Genomic DNA, 23,754 nt, shown 5'->3' on the forward strand with positions numbered 1-23,754 from the left:
AGGCAACTGAACTTGCTCAGGAGGCTGTCTGGGATTTCTCTTAGAGATAGAGAGAGAAACAAAGTCATTCAGGAGGAGCTTAGATTAGAGCTGCCATTCCTCAACACTGAAAGGAGCCAATTGGAGGGATATGACTAGCATACGTTCTGGATGAGGTGTTTCAGGCAACTGGGGTATGATCCCAGTATAGACCCATGATACGCCGGAGAGATTATATTGCTCTGCTGGCAAGAGCTGGCTGTGGAGCGGGAGGTCTGAGCATTTCTGCCTAGACTGATACCCCCCGAATCATAGACCTGGATAAGCAGGAAAAATAAAAGCAGAATGAAAAATAGTAGAATGAAAATAACATTATAAAGTTATTACTTTTTTTTCCCCCTAAATGCACAAAACACTTCAAATCCTCTGGTCACAAGGATGTTAAGAATGGATTTTTAACATATAATCTCTATATGCTCTTCCACTGAAAGCATATTTTGCTAACATCTTACGATATAAAGTGTTTATGGCTCGCTGCACATTGGTGGCACAGATCTTGCCTCCAAGCATTTTGAGTTTGTGCCATCATCATCTCGTGCCCAGAAATAATCTGTACTCCTTTGTTAGGGTTATAAAGAATTCATGAGCTCCTTTAGCCGCACATTTCACAAGCAGTCTAATGTTTAGCTGCGTGAACTCGGTGCATTAATTACAACAAACAGCCTCAGTGGCACAATATGTAGAGAAGATGCAAACACCAGAGGCTAATATTGCACAAGATGGACAGGTCGGGCCTGCACTTTAGCAGCAAACCATAGCCAGAGAGAAGTTAGAGGACTGCCCTGAAATTGTGCACAGGGCTCACTCTTGCTGTGCTGTAGATGAGCACTTTTCCCCTCACACTGATTTGAAAATGTATTCCCCCTTTAATGGGAGCAGGGAGAGTATGACATCATGCTCTTTGTACAGTTATGAGGAAAAATATGTTTAGTGTGGGAATTATTTTTTGGTATTAAAAATTCCGAACGTGTGGGCCAGCAGCAGTGAAACAGTTCATTCTTTAACAGCCCTGCTGTGCCTGTTAGCTCTGGTGCTTGGCGTTATGTTCACAAGCGAGGAAAAATAATAACAGTGATATCGCTTCAGCAGAAATTGCAATGTTTCCCACCCAAACTGAAGTGTGCTTTCATTAGAAATATCAAAAGGTTTGGGGTTTGACACCGTAGCCGTTTTAATCCTTGTTTTGCACCTGCAGCCTTTCATTTTTATCCAAATTCTGTTATCATTTCATAAGACTCCGTAGCAGTAAAAAAAATGCAATGCCAAGGAAAAAAGAAGAAAAAAGCAATGGGTGGTTAAAAAGAAGAAATATCCGGAAGCATGAAAGATAAGGTTACCCTTCATCAGGCTATAAAAGAAAATAAAACCCTTTAGAGTTGAAAAGGACATGCTGGGTTTCAGAGGGAGAAGCTTATTCAGAATGAAGAAAGTGACTCCATTATCACTGAGTGCTTAAAAACCTCACCTGCTGCACAGTAATACGATCACCTTTCACTCATGCTTTAAAGTGATCAGGAGAGGGGGTTAATCCAGTATGGATATCTGTATGAATTTGTGTGATCAGAGACATTTTTTTTAAAGAGCCTCTCCATTTCCCATCAGTCACCAACCCCCCAGACTTCTCTTATTCCCCAAGGAAACAGATAAGACAGCTTTACCATTATTTCCTCTTATTCGTGTCTGATATTCCTCATTTATGCAGCCTACAATCCTCGTTTTCTCGGGTAACAACTCAAACAGTCGGGAAAGAAACTGTATGGCAATTGAAGTGTCATGTTCAGGAAAAAGTTTCTTAGAGTTTATTATGAGATATTTCTGTTTTTTTACCTGTGATTTCTGTTATTTTTAGAGCGTGTGAGAGCAAGAGTGGCAACCTTTACTAACTGTGCCCCTGCCATGATTCATCACCCTCCTCTGCTTTCAAGCACAGGGAATAATGTTTTTCCCTCTGCGGTTTACTTTACTGATGTGATGACTTCAGTTGCCTTAGGCGCCACTTTGAGCACACAATGCCATGAAGCCTGAGGTGAGGGACACAGACAGACAGGCAGGGCTGTCTGAACCATCTTGGCAACGGAGAAGGATGAAAGAGTATTCAGATATGAAAAATCAACTTTGCTTGTAAGTTGTGGACACGGCCACTCGGAGATTTAATCATTTGTATGTGCAGGGGCACTTTAGGAAAAAGTGTCATCATGCAGACCTCTGAGGACTCGCTGCAGGATTTTTTTAATAGTCAAGCAGCTGCTCCCTCTGTGACTTCTTCCTAAGCAAAGAGAGATCTTGACTCATTAAGGAGCTATCTTTGCTTTGGTCAGTCAATATTTAAATAGGCCTGCCCCATCAGCCAGCATGTTTGATATTCATCCAGTGCCTGCTGGAGCATATATAATGGAAAATCTTAGTCTGCTCATCCATGAATGTGACTCTTTAGTTTCGCTTATGGTGGTACTGTAAGTGTTACTATGAGACTCAATCCTTTGCCCGGCTGGTAAGAGTCTCAACGTATGCTGGTTGGATCTTTTTAGTTTAATAACTTTAAGAAATATAAGGTAGTTTGTCATGAAAGTCTGTATGGATATTGATCCATATAAATGACCTCTTGGCATCAAAATATCCTAACAGCTGCTTGTTGAATTGGCACAAAGTTTGGCACGGATATTTATTTTTCCCTGGTGATGAATCCTTATAAATTAGATTAGATTGGGGTGACTCGGACTCAGGATTTAGAGTCTTTGTCTGTTTGATTTAGTCATCTGCTAATCGGAAGGTTGGTGCTTCAATCCCTGGCTCTTCCAAGGAAAGGACAAGATACTGAACCCCATCAGGGTGTGAGTGTGTGAATGTTAGGTTAGGAAAAAGCACTTTTATGAATGTGTGTGTGAATGGATGAATGAGGCATGAAGTAAGAAAGTGCTAGAAATACACTATATAAGTACCAGTTCATTAGATTAGCTTCCATTGTGATCTGCAATTAAAGAAGAAAATATTTGACCTACAGTAGCAGCACCTGTAAAGTTAGCAAACATTATCACAATAACACTGGAAACACACAAACTAAGATTATTACACAGCTCTAAAATGCTGCACAAATGTTGCCCACACATTATCTTAGGTCATTTTTATTTCAGTGCGAAATGTCTCAACAGCTATTACATGGCTCGCATCAATTTCTGAACAGACAGTCCTCTTCCCCAAAGTTGAATATGTAATAAGTTTGGCATTTTTCCGAATCATCAGATGCTATCATCAGATGTCATTTTAAATTTCTCCGTACCCCCCAACGTTAATGATATCCTCACCTACATTTTGACCCGACACCTTAAATTTCAGTGAGACAACAAAGATGAAAGTAATGCAGAAATGGACACGATGACTCTTTTATGAAGCCAGTAAAGAAGATTAAAGGAAGGCTTTTCTTTAATTATGTAGTTCAGGGAATTTTTTTGTTTGTTTGCTTCCCTCACTCCTCCCACCCTCACCACTGTCTCTCCCTAGTTTTCTCTGGTTTTGCTGCTTGTACACTCCGGTGCACTCACAGCCACAGCCACGGCCAAGCCTTAGCTGAAGGCACACTGAGCTGTATGTAAATCAATTTGGAACGCAGCCGTATGTGGAAATAGAATTAGACTTGTCAGCCACACCTCTTTAGTTCCTCTCTCGTCTTCATCTGCCTCTGCTTCTGTAGTAGTCTGCTCTTTTTGGAGTTTAGCATATGCTACCATAAGTAGCAGCTATAGGAAGGCTTAGGGGTTAGGCTTGTGGGGGAGAGGGGATTAAAAGAAATCACTGAAGTTAGCACTCTTCAAAGGAAGTAGAGAGGCTGCAAGAGGAGCTACATTGCTCTCAAATGGTTCCATGCTCAAGGGGATTTGTGTAATGGTGAATTATTACATGAGACACAGTCACATGTATGTAAATGAGTTTCTGCACTTGCACAGAACGTCGTACTGGCTGGATCAAGAGCGAAAGATGTTATTATAAACATCGATCTGTGTAAACAGCGAGTGATGCATTTAGTTTCCGGTTCATCGATCACACCGTTGTAGCGACTCTTTGTCTGTTTGATTTGATTTGTTCTTTTTAAATAAAACTCATCAAAATACTTGCTCAATTCAGAGACAACAATAGTTCTATCTCCTGTAATTTCAGATATGGCAGAAAATAACATCTGCCAGTTTGTTTTATGCCTCTAAAATGAAGAAGGGTCCTCTGTGGTCTGCCGTAATGAGTTTTTATGCTGTCCTTGTCTGTATTGTCCCTGCATTGTGCTAGTCCTATCTCTGCCAGCCTCAGTTGTTGTGTAAGATATAGTGTAGCGTTCCACTTGTGCCAGCAGATGGAATGGAAACACAAAAGTGCTGTATGTTCATCAGAGACGTCGCGGGACGTCAGATTTCGAAGGCCAGATCGGCTATTTCAGCAACACAATGAGCGTTCTTGCAAACATATGTGGGAGTCTTGATTTAGATTTACTGGAAGGTCCTTTCCAAATAGTGAATCATGCTCCTAATTATATTTAAACATCACACGCATGAGCAGCACTCTAGCCTCAAAAGGCAGCTGTGGAAAGCTATTCATCTGGCTTTTTAGAGACAATCAATAATTCATGCAGTTATTTCAGAAAAGTTAAATTAAATCTAAGGAGGCGCATGTAAGATGGGAGATTATTCTTTAAGACAAATATTATTTTCTGCCTCCCAGGGGTGCTGTTAAACAGCCCGTCATTTATCACAATTAACCTGGGCGGCCATTAGTGGGCTGTTAATTAGATACTACACTGTGTCTAATGAATCGCAACACACAGTTAGGACCACAGAATCTGTGGTTATTGACTTAAACAATTACAGGAATGAAAATGAAAAAGAAAATGTGTTTTTCTTTGTGGAGGTGTAATATAGTGGTGTAGACACAGAGTCATCCCGCAGAGCATAAAACATCCTGCAACTTATTCATCAGTAACAGCTACGGAATAAATTATCAATCCTCACAGTATGCCGTCATTTTTCTCATGTGGAATAAGGACAAGTAAAAGATGTATTTATTTTCCACATGATTCAAAAATGTCAACACTTTGTCTTTTGCAGCATAATCATGGAAAATTGATTGACGACAGAGGTGGGCTGTTGGCGCCAGTAAAAATTGCTTAATTATATGGAAGTGTACACTTTCTTCCTTAGGTAGCTGTGTTTTAGTTACAAACATGAGTATTCTGCGTACTGGGTCAGATACACGACACAACATTAGAGCGCTGCGACAGTGAGAATCAGAAGCATGAAACGGTCTTCAGCAGTATAAGATACACAGATACGCACCAACTGAGCTGCAAGATAACCAGTGAGGAAATTCTCTGCAAACGCACAGTAAACATTCATGGCCTCATAAACTCTGTGTACTCTTGCCAACAAGTTGATTACAGGGAGATTCCATCATGTAAATCCTGCAGCTTTTCCACAGCGTGTGTCTCAGTCCCGGCGGCCACACTGCCCCTAAGCTGGCTTTCCCAACATGTCCCAAAAAAATACAGCACGAGAGCATTTGCTTGGAATTACCGCTCACGTGACACAAATCCCATCTTTACGGCAAACTGAGCCGTTTCGTTTCCTATAATTGTGCTGTGGCTGTTTCCGAGCGCCACTGTTAAACGTTCACTATTAAGATACATATTTTGGGCTTTTCCGAGAAGCATGCAGCATCCTCGGATGTGTCATCAAATTTTTATGAGACGTACCGGGCTCTTCAAAGTGATTACTGGCCGCTCGGCTTATCAGATTTGGTTTAGAGCTTGCTAATGGCGTGATAAGGCACATTAAAGCGATAATAAGTATTTAATGAAGTTTAAATGTGGTCAGGCTCGGGGCACAGAGGATTGATCTTCCTATAAACGGGTGATAAAATAATTAACTGTAAATATCCAGATAAGACATTAAATGGACCTGAAGAACGGAAGAAAAAAACCCACTATTGGCTTAATGCCTCACCGTTGCCACTCGTCTCATCTAATTCTGGTTTGTGGTACATGCGATTTGCGTGAGCTGGCACAGCACTGTGGGGTATGTGTGTGATCTAGTTTTTAAGTCTCCTCTGTTACTTTTTTGCCATATAATCACCTTTAGGATAATACACGTCAGACTTGCAAAACGTATTGTTTGTTTTCTGGGTATTTCCACCTCCCTCTCTTCTTCTAATGCACTCTAACACACACACATCCTGAGATCATCCTGCCTGATGTCAATCTGAGTATACAGCTGCAAAAAATGGGTGTTCCTGCTGCTCCTTTGCCAATGCTCAGGGTGGGTCTCTCCATGTCCATCTGTTCATGGCCTATAGAGGAAAGCACACCCACTCTCTCTCTCTCACACACACACACACACACACACACAAGTGACACACAGTTGAAAAGATATGCACAGATACACACTCACGCATGCTGAGAAATGACATCAGCATTTGGTTCAACTTGTTCATGCTGAATGCCAGGGGATTCAAGGACACTTATGAATCACATAATAAATTTACAGAAAATCAAGTCTCTCCCCGCCTCGGACTGCTAAGTGTTTCATCCACATCATCCCCCAAATCCTTACAAGCAATCTACATATAAAGTCAACTGAGGGTCAAGTCCTCTCGGTAGTCTGAAAACAAAGTCTTCTTTTTTCTAATCGATGAGTAAATAAATGGGTTTTTTATGCTCTTGTCATGTTCTCTTCTTAGGGGTCTTTTTGCCAGCCATTACACCGAGACACATTACCGGGAGGATGGAAGTGCAGTCACCGGTGCTCACAACTTCACGGTAGGGCAGCGTTGGAGTGCTTTTGACATTTATGGTCAAGTTGATGTTCAGCGATGCTGCACAGTCACGTTGTAAAAAGTGACCCTTTAAAAACTCACAAAGACAGACGAGTTTTTTCTTTTTCCAGAGAATCAGCTATACTCATTTAAAATCAAATCTAGGACAGAAATGAGTTTTGTTGTCGTTTTTTTTTTTTTTTTTTAATTGCTTCCATGTGGTCGAGTTTGTATTTGAAAGCCTCCCACTGTTGGTGAACACACTCTATCCCGTGGCCTACTTGATGATAAGCTGTGTTTCATGCTGGTAGTTTTTCAGCCAACATTGCCATCAGGATTTTATTATGGAATTCCCTTTTAGCAGAAGGTTTATTCTTGACTGCTTGTTTTATGCTGTGTTCATGCTAGCTGTGCGAGGCGAAGTGCTCGCTAGTCTTTGGAAACAGAGAAAGTACTTCTCAAGGCTTTTTAGTGTGACACATGGATGGTTGAAATCAGTTTATGTGGCTCAGGAAAAAAAATAGCACAACTGATCCTTTATAAAAAAGCTGTTTTATTTTGTTTTTAACATAGTTCACAGCCTCTTGCCCTTTTTGCTGCCTAGTTAGATCGTGGACACTGGGGACACTTTTTAGCCACTTTCCCCACAGTTTAAATTTTTATCATTTAATCCTTCATTGGTGGATGTAAGAAGAATTCTAACAGACTGGAGACCTTCAGTACCTGCTGAACAAGTGTTACCCGATTCAGTGGCAATGAATGTGCTGTACTGAACCTGCATTTCTATATATTTTTCATATGCAAATGATTTAAAAACATTTGCTACTCTTCTAGCATGCAAGCCCACACCTAAACCTGATCTGACCTCTAATTTAGGATGTAAATTGACTCCTTAAGCAGCTTAGCAGTGGGTCATTATTTCATGCTGCTTAACAAAACATTATTCAGTTCTTGTCTGTCTTTGGTTAGAATACCTAACTCAATTTGGAACAATGCAGTGCATGTCAGCTAACAACTTTAAGGAAATGAATAACTTAGATACCAAGAGGTTGACTGTGATTTACAGTCATGTGAAAAAGAAAGTTTTCACAGGGATTTATGTAGCACTGTGAATAAATAAGTACACCAATGATTCAAAGGCTTGTAGAACCAGCAATAGCTCTTCTTTACAGTCTTGCTTCAGTTCATTGAGGTTCGTGGGTATTGGTTTATGCACAGCACACTTAAGGTCCTGCCCCAGCATTTCAGGTCCGGTTGAGGTCTGCACATTGACCATTGCAACGCATTGATTCTTTTCTTTTTCAGACATTCTGTTGTAGCTTTGCTGCACTGCTTGGGATCACTGCCCTGTTGCATGACCCACTTTCAAAGCTTTAGCTGTCAGACAAATGGCCTCACGTTTAACTCTAGAACACTTTGGTATACAGAGGAATTCATGCTAAACTCAGCGACTGCAAAGCGCACAGGTCATGTGGCTGGAAAGAAAAAGCTCAAATCATCACCCATCCACCATTGTTTGCCAGCTGCTATGGGGTGTTTGTGTTGATACGCCGTGTTTGGTTTTCACCAAACACCGTAAGAAAACATCTCCACTTTGGTTTCAGGTGTCCAAAGGATGCTATTCCATGTTTTTAACCTCTTAATGCCCAGCGTATTATATTTAATGCATCAGTTTTTAGATATCTACATCATCAGTGTCATTGTTTTCCCCAAAAACTTAAATAAATGACATAATACAGTTTTAAGGAATAAGTTGCCAAAAAAATCCTGGATATATGAAATATGATACAAATTAAAGCTTAAGGTGAAAACTTTGTTTTTCATATGACGTATTATCTGTTCTGTATTTTCATTTGAGTATTTAGTCACTCAACATTTAGCTGCTGTAAAAACGTCAGAGACAGAGACAGTCACTGACTGTACCTGATGTTATCCTTTGTAAAAGGTGAACCTTGCTAGGTCAAACACAGCCTGAGCACAGAGCCTTTATAGCTGTTCTATTTTTATCCTTAATCTAATGATTCTCAAATCCATTACCAGTTCATTACCTTGTAGTGAACTTGTTAAATGGGAGTTTCTTCACTTCATCTTTTTGTAAAAATCCCATCCCAGATTTCTTCCTACTGGAGTTCAGTACAGGGAATGAGAAATGGTCAGTGTAGTGGGGAATGACAGTTGATTTAAAAGGGCTTGAGTGCTACCAGACAGTAAATGGAGGTCTGTATTCCCTCTTAATGAGAGTCATTTCCTCTGTTCTCCTTGTGGTTAGACAACAGCGTTTTCACTGTTTCTGAGGAGCCTTAAATGTCCCCATTTCCTTCCACTAGAGCAGTCTGATGGATTAACGAAAGGCGAACAATTACCATGTTACTGTCACCTCCCATGCGTGCCAATTTTTTCTGCTTTCTCTTCAACTTTATAAGTTGCATTAATTTTAAATGGCCTGTTTTTATAGAGAGGGAGTGTAGACAGATTTCTTCAGAGCATGCTAATTTAAATGAACACGAGTTGGGACAGCATCAGCATAGTCCCAGTGTCTTTTGTACTGTATTGCTCTTTTGAAGTCAGGTAAGAGCGTCAGTACAGCGAGAGGAATGTGACAAGCTGCTTTCTTCTTCTGCTTTTTTTAGCATGACACATTTTATATCACACTTTGTTTCTTTAAAAGTGTTTCTTATTTCTAACATGTAACAAAAAAACCTCTCTTTTAGAATCACTGCTACTACCACGGGGAAGTGCAGACGCATCCCAGCTCTGACGTTACCCTCAGTGCCTGCTCAGGCCTTCGGTAAGAATCTCAGGCATCATTTTGCATTCAAGCAGCATCACTACACTGCCCTTTAAGTGCTATTTGCCACTCCAATGTTTATATTTATTTAAGTCGCTCAGCACAGCAGCCCATCTCTCTTAAGCCCTTAAGCGTGCTGTCAGTGAGTTGGTGTGACACGTAGGAATTGGTGAAATGTCACACCTCATTGTCTTTACTCACGGTGGGATCCAGTAAATGTCTGGACTCATTTGGGCAGTAATTATAATCTTGCTGTTGCTACAAAATGAACCACAATCCAAAGTTGTATTTAAACTGAAGTATTAGGCATGCACATTTTCATCTGTTCTGCTTAATCCAACAGCAAGGAAGCATTTTGGGAATAGAAAATGTTAAGTTTCCCCATAAGGACCACTTAGATTTGTTTGGTTATTAATGTGTGGTATATATTTCTGATCTGACATTAAAAGATGTGAGTCTTTAAAAAAAATGTCTTTTTCTCAAACAAAACAACATCTGGTTTTAGTAAAAGTGGGATTGCAGGAAAAGAGCCGCCCCAGTTATGTATTCCATTAGAGAGAGCCCATTTAATCAAACTCTGCATTTGAGAGACTGGTCATGCTTTGAGGTTTTATTTTCCGATTTATCCTGTTGTCTCCGCAGAGGCTTCATCGCACTTGAAAACAAGACATTTATCATCGAGCCTGTGTCTGGTGATGACACCGGAGTTCACTTCATTTACCGAGTGGAAGAGCTCAGACTGACCCCCGGAACATGCGGCCACAGCTTCAACACGTCCTCAGTTGAAAACCACATTGAAAGCCCCTTCAAGTCCTTCCACACAAGGGTGAGATTATTACTGGGTTTTTCTTTTTTATCACAGTGTCACTGGATAAAGCGACTAAGGGCTACATTATTGGTTTGCAGTTTTTCACCATTAAGCGAGTCTGAAGGTTAGGCCTATCATTGAACTGATCAAAGATAAATGGGCGTTTGACCAAGATGAGTATATTGGCAAGCATTCTTGTCTGGATGAGTTCCCTCAGGGTGTTGCCTTGGGTTTGACACTCATTTTATCAGCGTTGGGAGCACAGAGTCAAGGGCTCATGCAGAAGGTTTGGCCAGTGCTTTGCATTAAGCAGGTGCAGCATCCATCTGCCCCTATTTCCAAGCATTAAGAACTCTGTCTGACTTAGGGAGTGAAACTTGCCTATATACAGTACTTAATTAGATAGATTATCTCATCTTTGTTTGTTTTTTTAAAGGAAATATTTCTGAATATCAGCTGGGACAAAGCCTGATTTGCAGTGTTTTAGCCTGCAGGCTAAAACCAGATACCAGAATAGATACCAGGTTATATCTTTATATTTAGTGAACAGACGTTTAAGTGTTATCTTCTCATCTATCTCTTGGCAAGAATGTAAATAAAATACCTTTTTTTAGCTGTTGCAGTTTTTAAAGGTTCATCTTAAGTCTTTTAAGTAGAAGCGGTAAGAAATGACAGAAATGGTGTCTTGATCTTCTACGCATTTCCTAATAACTGTCGAACTTTTCCCATCTTTGTTTTTATCACAGCATAAAAGGCATGCTCAGAAGACAACCAAATATGTCGAGCTGATCATTGTTGCAGACAACAGAGAGGTAATGCACCTACTTGCCTCTCTTCGCAAATGCAGTTTTTGACCAGCAGAGACGACACACTGAAAGCCCACAATCCTTTTGTGGTATAAGCATGAGCTGTAGTAACTATGGAATAGATCCCACTGGAGCTGCAGAGAGGGATGAGTGTGCAACAAGCAGTGTGGTCTCTTTTCTGACAGGAAGTTCTTTTTTCAATTTCCCAGCAGAGCAGACAGGAAACGGGGAAAAACCATGCGGATAGTGAATAGTCTCCCATAAGCACTGAAGAGCTATTTGTGGGGCTTCCTCCTGACAGCCCTCTGCTAATGCCACTGACCTGAATGGGAGGAAAGGAAATGAAAGGAAGGATAAGGGATCAAGTATGTTGTTAGGCTTAGATATACAGTCCAGCATCGGTGCAGTTGGATGCACAGAAGGGTAAAACTGGAAGGTCTGACTTGAGCTGCAATTTGGATCCAAAGCTTTGCAAGCTGTCGTATCTGCCAGCATACCTGCTCCCTGTGGCCATGCCATTCGCCTCTCTAACACTAGGAGATTTTTCTAGATCCAGATGGTCACAGCTTGACAACCTGCCCAACACGCAGAAAAATGTAGTGCCAGTGAATATTTCAACTCATTCATACAAATCACTGCTTTTCTGTGTCCTTTGTTGTGGTTTGAGGATTTTTTTCTATGTTCTGGAAATGACGGTCTCTTATGTCCTCATGAAACACTCACAATTTGCGAGTGTAATTTCTTCCACTGATTACATGCATTTTTGTTTTCAGTTTCAGAAACAAGGAAAGGACTTGGAGAAGGTGAAGCAGAGACTGGTAGAGATAGCCAATTATGTGGACAAGGTAAAACATCCTCCACCCCTTTGCACAGGAGGGATAAATCACCTTTTTAAAATAGAAATATTTTTGGCAGCAGAGATTAATGGCACGTCTGCGTGATATATTAATTACCTACTAAAGCAGCTGACTTTAGTCTGCCTAACACCACTGCCTGAGCTGTGTCTCTATAGCTTACACGCTTGCGTAGGCAGATAGATTTACTTTAAGGAAATGGCAAAGACATGATCTTATACTGTCAGAAAAATAAGGCAACGTGTGATTGATTAGGCTTGCTAGGATGAAAAGAATCATACATCAATTAATTGAGTGAACAAAGGTAAAACCCCAGTAAACAGTCTCACTTATGTAACAGTCTTATGGACATTTGTGTTTTCTCCATGCTTTTCCATTCTTATTAAAATCTTCTGTGCAGTTCTACAGGGCCCTGAACATCCGGGTGGCCCTTGTGGGTCTGGAGGTGTGGAGCGACTCTGATAAATGTCCCATCACCCAAGATCCCTTCACCACCCTGCACGAGTTCTTAGACTGGAGGAAAGTCAAACTGCTTCCCCAGAAACCTCACGACAATGCTCAACTTATAAGGTGGACATCTAAATTATTAAATGTAATCAGTCCAATATTTGCACCTAGACTGCATGATGTAGGGGTGAGACCACATACATCCACCAGGGAATGGACCCAAACAGAAATCAGGATTGAGATTTTCATCTGAATCCTTTCATTTTCACATCAAGCTTATATTTCCCTGTTTTTACTATTTCCATTTGGTGGTTAAGAAGATATGATAGCCTACCTGGTTATGTTAGGGCATAAATTCCTGGATTGAAAATGTAATGCATTGAATTTGTTAGTAGAATTTAACAGTGCTGCTAACAAAAAGAAAGACTGAAACAATGACATATTCTCCTGACAGGTGTGATATGATTAAACAATCATATCTGGCCTGATATTTGGAAAACTAATGGTAAAATTGAAGTTTTTCACTTATACCATTACTATAAACATGTAACAGCAGTTTTCTCCTCTAAAAGTTCCGTCTCCTACTTCTCTCCTTGGCAGTGGGGTTTACTTCCAGGGCACCACCATTGGCATGGCACCCATTATGAGTATGTGCACTGCTGAGCAGTCTGGAGGTATTGTCATGGTGAGTGTAAAATCTTCCTACTACTCCCAGCATGCCTCCACCCTCCCTTTCCTCTGCGTAGCCTGATTGTATCAGTGTTGACATTGTTCAGATTCACTAGGCTAACACAATCCAGCCCCGATTTACACAGAAAAGGTGTTCATTGTTTGCTGGAAGGGCACTTGCAGACAAGCCTGCCAGGAAGTCTTGCTTTAAAACATAATGACATTTGTGTTGGCCCTCCCTTACATTAACATTACCACAAACATCAGCTTGCACATAACAATATGTAAAATGTGTACTCTTAGAAGGATGGCTCTGCAGGCACGCACACTGTTGCTATTTGAAGTCTAACAGTCGTGCAATCAATCTTTTGCGCTGCAACTCAAATGCCTCTTTCAGACCCACGTGTTAAACTGGCTTTCTGTCAAGGTCAGCATTCATCAAACAACAATCCGTCGTAAAATTCTTCTAAAGCTGGACAGGTACTGAAAGCTTTGGTGACCTGGTGTTTCGATCACAAATGGAAAGAAATTCAGTGATACCAGTGGCTAAATGTCATTTCAGCTACTGGAATGAAAGAGAGGACCGTTATCAATGAGGGAACATGAGTAAAGGTGGGCGGAAGGTTAAACTGATGCTGCTCTTTTATGTGGTAATTACTAGACGTTTTCAGTGTGACTCTCCAGTTTATCAGTGATGTGTGTGGAGCTTCTGTTTGCAATGACAAGCAGGGGTCACTCCTGAATGAGTCCAGTGCAGGCTGAAAGTTCACTTTCTATCTATATAGCATCAAATCACAACAGCATTTGCCACAAGGTGCTGTGAATCATTCTGTTAAAGAGAAACACTAACAATCAGGTGATCCGCTATAAGCAACCATTAGGCGATGGTGGGAAGGAAAAACTCCCCCTTAACAGGAAGACACCATCCATCAGAAGCAGACTCGGCGAGGGGCAGCCATCTGCTGTGACTGTTTGTGATGGGATAGAGAAAAAACAAAGGATAGCATAAAGAAACGGGACAAAATGCAAACTATGTGAGAGAAAAGAAAAAACTTAATGGCATTCTCACCTGGGGAATGAAAAGAGTCAAGTGGAGTCAAGTCAATGCTCAGTGTATCATAGGAGGCCTAAGTCTATAGCAGCCCTAACTATATGCTTTATGCTGTCTCCTGAATCCAAACTGGGAGCTGTTTCCAGAGGAGAGGGGCCTGATAGCTACGTTTAAAACCTCCAGGAACCACAAGAAAGCCTGCAGTCTGACAGCAAGGTGCTCTATTGGGGTAATATGGTACTAAGAGGTATTTAAGATTGTTGATTGATTATTCAAGGCCTTGTATGTGGGGAGAAGGATTTTAAATTCATTTCCAGAGCTAACAGGGTGCCAATGAAGAGTTGCTAGTAGAATTGGTGGGACACAGGATTAAATCAAAGGACCTCGACTTTCGAACAGAACCACATTTACATTTTTATGTGATGAATTGATCTATCTGTGAGTGAATGTCAGCTCTTGCACAGCATGCATTTGAATCAAAAATCCATTTTTACCCACGACTGTGTCGCACCCCTGGTGCACTGAATTTCGACACGTAGTAAATTAGCCGCCTGTTAGGCTCCTCTGCCTTTTACAGCACTTGATATCCGCGCCAAATCACAAAGCGGTTATCATCCCAGTGCCATTATGCCTCATCCCAGATGTGTCCCCCATTAATGGAGATGTTTTCCTCTGGCCGTGGCCGTACTGAGGATTCTCCAGATGTTTGGTTTCCCCATCACTTACATACAGCAGATGGTCTGGACCAAGATTAAAGGGCCACGTAAGCAGTTAGGGGACAGTAAGAGGAGATGAACTGTTTCTCAAACCGTACGCTACAATGTATTAATCTTCCTCAGTGCAGCCTCACTTTTTTGTTTTAGCACAATGCTATGTTTTTTTTCTTCCTAAGTCTTTTTGTAAATGATTTTTATGTGGTACAGTATTGTCGTCTGAGAGTTATTTTCACACCCATCATAGCATTTCTTGGTTGCAACCATCTCCACAAATTCTCACCATTACAACAGCAGCTCGTAGCAGCTTCAAAGTAATGGCTGTGGCTGTTGACTCTCATATTACACTTTTTTTGTGAGGGAGCACTCAGCTATGAATTACACGTACACACACACACACACACACACAGACACAGTGTAGATGCACTAACCCACTGGTAAACATGACAGTAGCAAAGGAAAGTTTTCCCATCCTTGCTGTGAAAAAGCAGGGTGCAGCTCCCCATGATGCTGATCTTTAATCACAGCAGGAAGTGGTTCATCTTGTCCTTAACATTGACATATGACCTTGTCCTCGAGGGAAGCATGACATTTTTCTCATATAAGCTGCATGGCAGAGAACTATGGTAAGATGCACAGTAGTAAATTGGCAGCCTTTCTTTCCTTCCTTCTTTTTCCCTGAGGTTTGCTTAATTACAAATTCTGAATCTTGCACATTAACACACAGACATTTCAAGGAATATTACAAAATTCATCAGGGGTGTTTTATCTGCTGTCACAGATATTTCTGTATTTTCTTTTAGTTTAAACATTTATCCTAACATTTCTTTCCCATTTCAAGCACTCCTCATGGCAGAAGTTGGATTAACCAATTTGCCTGCTCAATGCTCTGGTCTGCACAGCATATTGAGATACTGGAGGTTTGTGCGTAGGCTCATCGGCAGCCAGCAGTCACCTACATTACTTATCTCTGTGTAAACCTGCAGAGAGGTTAATGTATTGCTTGGCATTAGTGGCACTCATACATAGGCATGCAGTGAGGAATCTGTATTCAGAGTCACAGCTGGAAAAAAATGCATGATACAGTCGGTGATTTTTCTCTTATTTTTTTCTACCTTTGGGCAGAGTCAGGCGAACTGTTTTCCCTTTGTTTTCCTTCTTTATGCAAAATAAAGCTTATGAGTTACTGTTGCTTATATCATGTGTACTATACATTCATGAGATTGATATCAGTGTTTTTTTCTTTTTCTAACAGAAAGAAAAATAATGGTAATATCAGTTTCATTTTTCAGATAACATTGTGAGAAATGTATGCTGCCCATTAGTCCGTGCATGAAAATGTGTCTGTTTTGCGCTGAATGAAAGGAGATTGTCAAAACCTGTTAGTGATTTTCTTTTCTTTTTTTTGTTACAGTTTGCGGAAAATGATGTATTTTATCTAACAGCAGAATTTTGGCAAAGTAATAACACATTTTGATTGTAGTCATTTGTCATTGTTTACTACCATTCCCGTTCACCTTGGCACACATGCTTTATACACTACACTGACTTAATATCTCGGTTACCCTCCAAATGCCCCCCATCTCTGTCTGGCTCTTCCCACCAAGTCTGTCTATAAAACTAGCAGAAAGTGAAACTTCCTCCTCTTTCGCGCGTGTCATTCTCCATCTCTGTCTCCCTTGTCTCGCTTATCAATGCAGCACCAAGTCACACAGAGATAGGTTTATAGGGACTTCCTGCAGAAGCTGTCTCCACTGGCAGCAGGCATGATTGGGTCTGCAGGGGTAGTGGAATGGCAGATGAATTCAGGCCTCCATGAGGAGAATGAGTAATAGGAGAAGGACAAAAGGAGCAAGGTGGACAGTTACTGTTTTTTGAAACTGCAGCTTAAAAACGGTCTTCTTTGACAACTCTCCTCTTTTCTTTGCTTTTTTTTTGTGAGGGATAATTCACTTCAGTTCACTTTTTTGTTGTTTTTCTTCGCTTATAGTTTCCCTAAATAACTTCAGGCATAGTCAAACGCACAAAATTGTACACATTTACCATGTTGGATTCACTTTTTTGTCCATTATAGGATCACTCCGACAACCCGCTGGGTGCAGCCGTGACTTTAGCACATGAGCTGGGTCACAATTTTGGCATGAACCATGACACCCCAGAGCGCGGCTGCGGCTGCAGGATGACCGTTGATCGCGGAGGCTGCATCATGACCCCCTCCACAGGGTAAGATTTTTTCCACCTTTTTTATTTTAATTGGGTTTTTTTAATCCTCAGTTGTATTACAATGTTACACTTGCATTTAGATTGTAGCTTTAAGCTGATTTGTCCCGCCAAAATCCATATGACATGTTTTTCCCCCTGCACCTGCATTTATCCATCTAGACTGTTTTGCTTGAGAAGCCCAGTTATTCTACAGTTATTCACTGTAGGAATGTCTGCCTTCTCTTGAGTGTAATGGAAAGAGATAGTACTTGCCTTGTATTTCACCAAGTGCCAATAAAAATACTTTTAAACATCTCAGCAGCAATGTCTTTTTTTTTCCAGAACTCATGACCTAGTTACTCAAAAAGCAAAAAAAAAGAAAACTCGTGAGCAGTTTCATGTAGGAACTATTTTCTTTCTGTTGTCTACATACACCAACCTAAAGAAGTTTGGGGCTAGCTTACATCAGCGCTCGGCTGAGGGGGCGAGGAGTGAGGGTTAATGTTTACATCCTGTCACGCTTAAACTAGGAAGTGCCTTTCAACGTGAGGATATGGGCTCTTTCTTCTGCACAGTGATGTTTGGCGTATTGTTCAATAAAAGAGAAAACGGTTCCGACATGAAGCTCCTCACAGCAAAGTTTGTGTATTTTATTTTTTTGTAACCGAGTCATGATTTCTGAAAATAAGCCCTGCTGCTGAGGGTTTGTGTTGTGGGTTTTTTTCATGTATTTTTGGCACCACAACTTTGAATCCCATTTAGTTCAATAGTATCAAGTGAAGGCAGACATTTCCACAGCAGATATTCTCAAAGCTGGGCAACTGACACCAAAATAATCTAAATGGATAAATATTGTTAAAGGCCAGGGGGTAAAATATGTCAAACTGATTTGGGGTTTAACTGTCCACTTACAGTTTAAGTGCTCATTCTGTCGTGTTCTCTGACAAATTAGTTTTTGAAAACGTGGCTTTTAATTTGAAAAAACACAAATTTAGATAAACTTTTAAAATTGGGACTTGGGTTTTTGCTCTCTGTTGTGGCCACAGCTGGGATACAAGATCAAAATGTTTATCAGCCTAGCTTCCTTTGTACCTGAACCAATCACAAAGCATTCACTGCAGTACTTGCATGGGTGGGTTTGTTTTCATCTGTACATGATGCTCCATTGTTTATAAGTTGATGAATGAGAAAAGGTTTAAATCACATCCACAGAGAGACACACATGCACACACTTTGGCCTGAGACTAGAGCAGCTGCTCTAGCATTCTGCTCGTGTTGCCTGGGTCGCTGAGATAACAGAGCTGCTGCAAGAGATGGACTCTGTGACTGTTAGTAAACAGCGAGCAGATAAGGCGAACCCAGAGCTCAATACCAGATTTCACCCTTGGTCTGGTGCCAGTCTGGTTTGTCTGATGGTGAATCCCGCAAGCCACAGATGAATCGGCATGAATACACTGTGAAGAAGACAAAACCCTGAAATGCATCATAACTGTTATTATTCAAATATTCTTATAGAGTTTCCAAACTACAAACAAAGAAAAAAAACTAAAATAAACCCACATGCCGACAATAACCCAATCTGTTGCACACATTATCTCTGGGGGAGTTAAATCATACACACATGGGGCTGTGGATTTGTCCGTGGAGAATATTGCAGGAAAGGTTGCCAAGCCTTATAAAACATGTGCTGTTGAAGCTTAAAATTAGATTCAGATAAACTTTGAAATGCTTTTTTTACAGCACACAGAACAGGAATATTCTGCCCTCCCCCATTACCTCACAATGAAAGGGCATTAGGAAGGGATGGTTTAATATGGGTATAATCACAGCTAACAATTGCGGCAAAGGGCAGCATAAACACAAGAAAAGTCAAGAAATTGAATAAAGACTACACGTGGATAAATGGATGACAACACAAAACAGAAAGATTAATTAAACACAGTTGTTTGCAGTTTGTCGTGTATTTGAAATGACAGGAGAAACGGGGGCTCTGAGTTTGAAGCAACAAGCACATTAGGATGAATCTTTGTCTAAATAATTTTACTGACACTTGTTTTGACCTTTTGTCATTAAAAACTAAGCCAAAAATTTTTTTAAATAATTTCTAGGACTAAGCAGAGACAAAAAGAAACAAACTGCAGACAATAAAATCCATGAAATCTGATAACAGGCACACAAATAATGTAACTTGTATAATGTTTGCCAGAACTGTTCCCAGAAAACCTGAATGACCTCTTACCATATAAATTGAAAGGAGGGAGAAGTTGTCAAAAACATTGCATTCGTGCAACCTCTGGCCTCATCCTGCTGTTTCGTGCTAGAACATCTATTAGAGCGAAACTTTTTAATGCAGTGCATGTCAGACCCCAGCATACTGACAACATCTTCTAGTGATGTCATGCCGAGAATTTCAGAAAATTACCATACCGCATTTTCTAAATAAATAAATAAATAACTTAATTAAGCAAAACCCCACTTATCAGCACTGTGTTACATTAGTAGTTGAGAGTGATGATCAGTGACCTTTTACTCTGTTACCCACTCCTCTGTTTGCCAACCATGTGGAATAAATGCACACGCCTTGATCCGCTGGCATTTTGCATGCCGATTTTGTGTTGATACACTGACACAATGTATCAATATTTAGCTTTTAAAATAATGTAACAGTGGCACCCTATGAAGCACTGTGTCCATGAACACGTGCCAAAAAAATTAAGGGAACAGTTTATCACAGGATAACACAAAGGCAGTTAAACTGCAGGGACCTATTTCATCTGCTTTGGTGTAAGTCAGGGGTCGGCAACCTGCGGCTCTTTAGTCCTTATACTGCGGCTCCGCATGGTTTGGGAAAATAAATTAGAAGTATTTAGCTGAAGTGTATTTTATTTATGTTAGTTCTTTTTTAACTTGTAGTTCTAAATTGGAAGATTATTGTGATATTGAAATAAAAAAATAAAATTATATTCTATTAGTTTTTCATCTCTCAAAATAAGCGTCACACTCGCGGAAGCCAGTGTACCCGCCGAAACGCCGTGCATTTATCGAGACTTTCAACCATTACTATTATGGATCTTCGGATCCACATTATGTCAGCAACTATTCTCCACTGTGAACTATGTTACAAACAAACACCGCTCACGCCTCACAGATGATAGCTTACAGTCCTGTGTAAAGATGAAAGTGACTTCGTACAGCCCTGATTTGCAGACGCTGTGCGCAGAGGTTCATTCCCATTGTAAACATGTCACGGCAGACCCGATGATTTCCATGAATATGCTTTTCAGCATCTCTTTATTGACCCCTTTTCACACACGGTTGCTGTACGCATATAGCCGGCTGTAGCTTTGCAGCTCACAGCCTTGATCACCTCAAACATGGAAAATCTCTGGCTCTCACAGACCTGTAACGTCTTCTGTAAGAAGCTTTTCTGTCCCCCACTCGTTACCTGTATGAATGGCACCTGTTTGAACTCATCATCTGTATAAAAGACACCTGTCCACAGCCTCAAACAGTCAGACTCCAAACTCCGCCATGGCCAAGACCAAAGAGCTTTCGAAGGACACCAGGAAAAGTATTGTAGACCTGCACCAGACTGGGAAGAGTGAATCTACAATAGGCAAGCAGCTTGGTGTGAAAAAATCAACTGTGGGAGCAATCATCAGAAAATGGAAGACATACAAGACCACTGATAATCTCCCTCGATCTGGGGCTCCACGCAAGATCTCATCCCGTGGGGTCAAAATGATCATGAGAACGGTGAGCAAAGATCCCAGAACCACACGGGGGGACCTGGTGAATGACCTGCAGAGAGCTGGGACCAAAGTAACAAAGGTCACCATCAGTAACACACTACAATGGCAGGGAATCAAATCCCGCAGTGCCAGACGTGTTCCGCTGCTGAAGCCAGTGCATGTCCAGGCCCGTCTGAAGTTTGCCAGAGAGCACATGGATGATACAGCAGAGGATTGGGAGAATGTCATGTGGTCAGATGAAACCAAAGTAGAACTTTTTGGTATAAACTCAACTCGTCGTGTTTGGAGGAAGAAGAATACTGAGTTGCATCCCAAGAACACCATACCTACTGTGAAGCATGGGGGTGGAAACATCATGCTATGGGGCTGTTTTTCTGCCAAGGGGACAGGACGACTGATCCGTGTTAAGGACAGAATGAATGGGGCCATGTATCGTGAGATTTTGAGCCAAAACCTCCTTCCATCAGTGAGAACTTTGAAGATGAAACGAGGCTGGGTCTTCCAACATGACAATGATCCAAAACACACCGCCCGGGCAACAAAGGAGTGGCTCCGTAAGAAGCATTTGAAAGTCCTGGAGTGGCCTAGCCAGTCTCCAGACCTCAACCCCATAGAAAATCTGTGGCAGGAGTTGAAAGTCCGTGTTGCTCGGCGACAGCCCCAAAACATCACTGCTCTCGAGAAGATCTGCATGGAGGAATGGGCCAAAATACCAGCTACTGTGTGTGCAAACCTGGTAAAGACCTATAGTAAACGTTTGACCTCTGTTATTGCCAACAAAGGTTATGTTACAAAGTATTGAGTTGTATTTTTGTTATTGACCAAATACTTATTTTCCACCCTGATTTACGAATAAATTCTTTACAAATCCTACCATGTGGATTCATGGATTTTTTTTTTCACATTCTGTCTCTCACAGTTGAAGTGTACCTCTGGTGCAAATTACTGACCTCTGTCATCATTTTAAGTGGGGGAACTTGCACAATCGGTGGCTGACTAAATACTTTTTTGCCCCACTGTATTTTTCTTTTTTTTAGCAGCATAGTACTTTTTTTCCAAGTATTTTTTAAAAGTCAGGTCAAGGCTCCAAAAGCCCCAAGGCGATATAAGGGTGGCGGCTCACAACAGTTTTTCTTTGCTACATGGATCATTTTAGTTCAGCTGGGTGTCTTTCCTTTTGTTATATTTCTATAAGAGTTCAAAATGTGTTAATTACATAAATAAAATGTAATTTTCTCTGTAGCACTTCATGGATTTCATAAGCAACACACCTTAGTTGTTCACACAAAGCATAAAAGTAAAAAACAATATATACAGTGTTATCTTCATTTTTGATGTCAAAAAGTTTTTGCGGCTCCCAGTGTTTTCTTATGCATGGAAACCAGGTCCAAATGGCTCCTTGAGTCTTAAAGGTTGCTGACCCCTGGTGTAAGTGAAGGTGACAGCAAGTGTTCCCCAGAAAGAAAATGGTTTTGCAGACCATGTTTTCTCCTTATCTCTTCTGACTGATTTTCTCTAGTTTTGCATTTTTGGTAGTGTCCTTGTCAGTAGTCGTAGCATAAGATAGTACCTGGAGCCCATTCAGGTTGCACAAGTTGTCCAGCACCTATACATGCTGAAATAAGGTTTGCTGTGTCTCCCAGTCTAATCTTACGCGTGAGGAGGAGACAGCAGGAGACAGACCCTTGCATCATGAGCCCAGAGAAGGACCGATATCTGCTCCTTTGTATGTCTGGGGGTACTTTCATTTGCACCAAACCAACGGATTAAATGGGTGTGTTTACCAACTGGACAGACTGATGTCTGATGATCAAGCTCATAAGTGTTCACTTCATTTTTTTTGTAGTTTATTTTATTTTCTGGGCTAAATCTATTCAGCCACCAAAAAAAAGATGAGATTTGGTTAAAATGTGACTTCTAAAAGAAGACATCCCAGGGTGCCGCTTTAGTTTGCCGGGTCGAGTAGGCAACCCAAATCCCATAAGGCCACCGCAGAGGCCCTGAGATGTTCTCTGCATGTTATTCCCCTGCTCTCTACCCTTCCTTTCCTTTTTGCATCACTGTCCTGTTCAGCAAAAATTACCCCAAAACACATCTTTAAATAAATGACAACAACATTTTTCTAAAAAGTTAAAAATTGTGTTCTTTATAAGATTTTATAAAAAACCTGAATTAACCAGCTTTCACCTTATCTGCCTAATTTAATGTGAATTCATTGCCCAAACAAAGTAAAGAACTAACTATTAGCTAAAGAGCTCAAGAGTCTCCTATTTTTGGTGGAGACCAAACTTTAGCTAAAAGGAGAGGACATGTTGAGTCGCCTTGTTACCTTCTCCAAATAAATGTTGCTCTCCACGTGCTGGCTAGAAATGTTTAGGATCATCAGTATTGTGTTTCTTATTATTCTGCTCCTTCCAAAGCCAAAACTGCATAAGTGCTTCAAACTCATAAAAAGTTTCTACATAGACTCCAATTAATTTGCATGTAATATTAAGGGTGATTAACTCTGTTGCCTACACAGCATTTCTGTCCTGACAGCATCCGTTCTGCAGCATCTGTCTCTGCTCGTAGTCTGAAGTTTGTCATGGGAAACGTTTTGCCAGCGTTTGCGAGCCTGCTTCGAATATAAAAATTATGAAGTTACCCAAGTTCAAGCATGACTTAGCCAGCTATCTCCTAAATTGAATTTCCTAAACTATCAGCCCAAATTCAGTTTCCTGTTAACAAAACCAATAATTTCACAAACCAATCTAGATCTCATTTCCCCCATCACAGATCTGGTTTTGTTTTTTAATATTAGCAGCCTCCTTTGACCCTTGGTTCATATGCCTCCAGA

At 40.9% G+C, this 23,754-nt stretch overlaps 1 protein-coding gene across 3 annotated transcripts in view; it reads left to right on the plus strand.

Annotated features, from left to right (window-relative positions):
• adam12b (ADAM metallopeptidase domain 12b) overlaps positions 1-23,754 on the plus strand; it is an 89,232-nt gene that overhangs the window by 29,102 nt on the left and 36,376 nt on the right. For all 3 annotated transcript variants that reach the window (XM_005914167.3, XM_005914168.3, XM_042225344.1), the window contains exons 4-11: positions 6,754-6,832; positions 9,540-9,616; positions 10,259-10,442; positions 11,171-11,236; positions 12,004-12,075; positions 12,485-12,654; positions 13,132-13,216; positions 17,039-17,187. In XM_005914167.3, the coding sequence (XP_005914229.1) occupies positions 6,754-6,832; positions 9,540-9,616; positions 10,259-10,442; positions 11,171-11,236; positions 12,004-12,075; positions 12,485-12,654; positions 13,132-13,216; positions 17,039-17,187 (882 nt within the window). The remainder of the gene's footprint in view (positions 1-6,753; positions 6,833-9,539; positions 9,617-10,258; positions 10,443-11,170; positions 11,237-12,003; positions 12,076-12,484; positions 12,655-13,131; positions 13,217-17,038; positions 17,188-23,754) is intronic.

The sequence above is a fragment of the Haplochromis burtoni genome, unplaced genomic scaffold (assembly GCF_018398535.1).
Source record: "Haplochromis burtoni strain Fernald_Lab_line unplaced genomic scaffold, NCSU_Asbu1 Contig_7, whole genome shotgun sequence".
NCBI classification, from domain to species: domain Eukaryota; kingdom Metazoa; phylum Chordata; class Actinopteri; order Cichliformes; family Cichlidae; genus Haplochromis; species Haplochromis burtoni.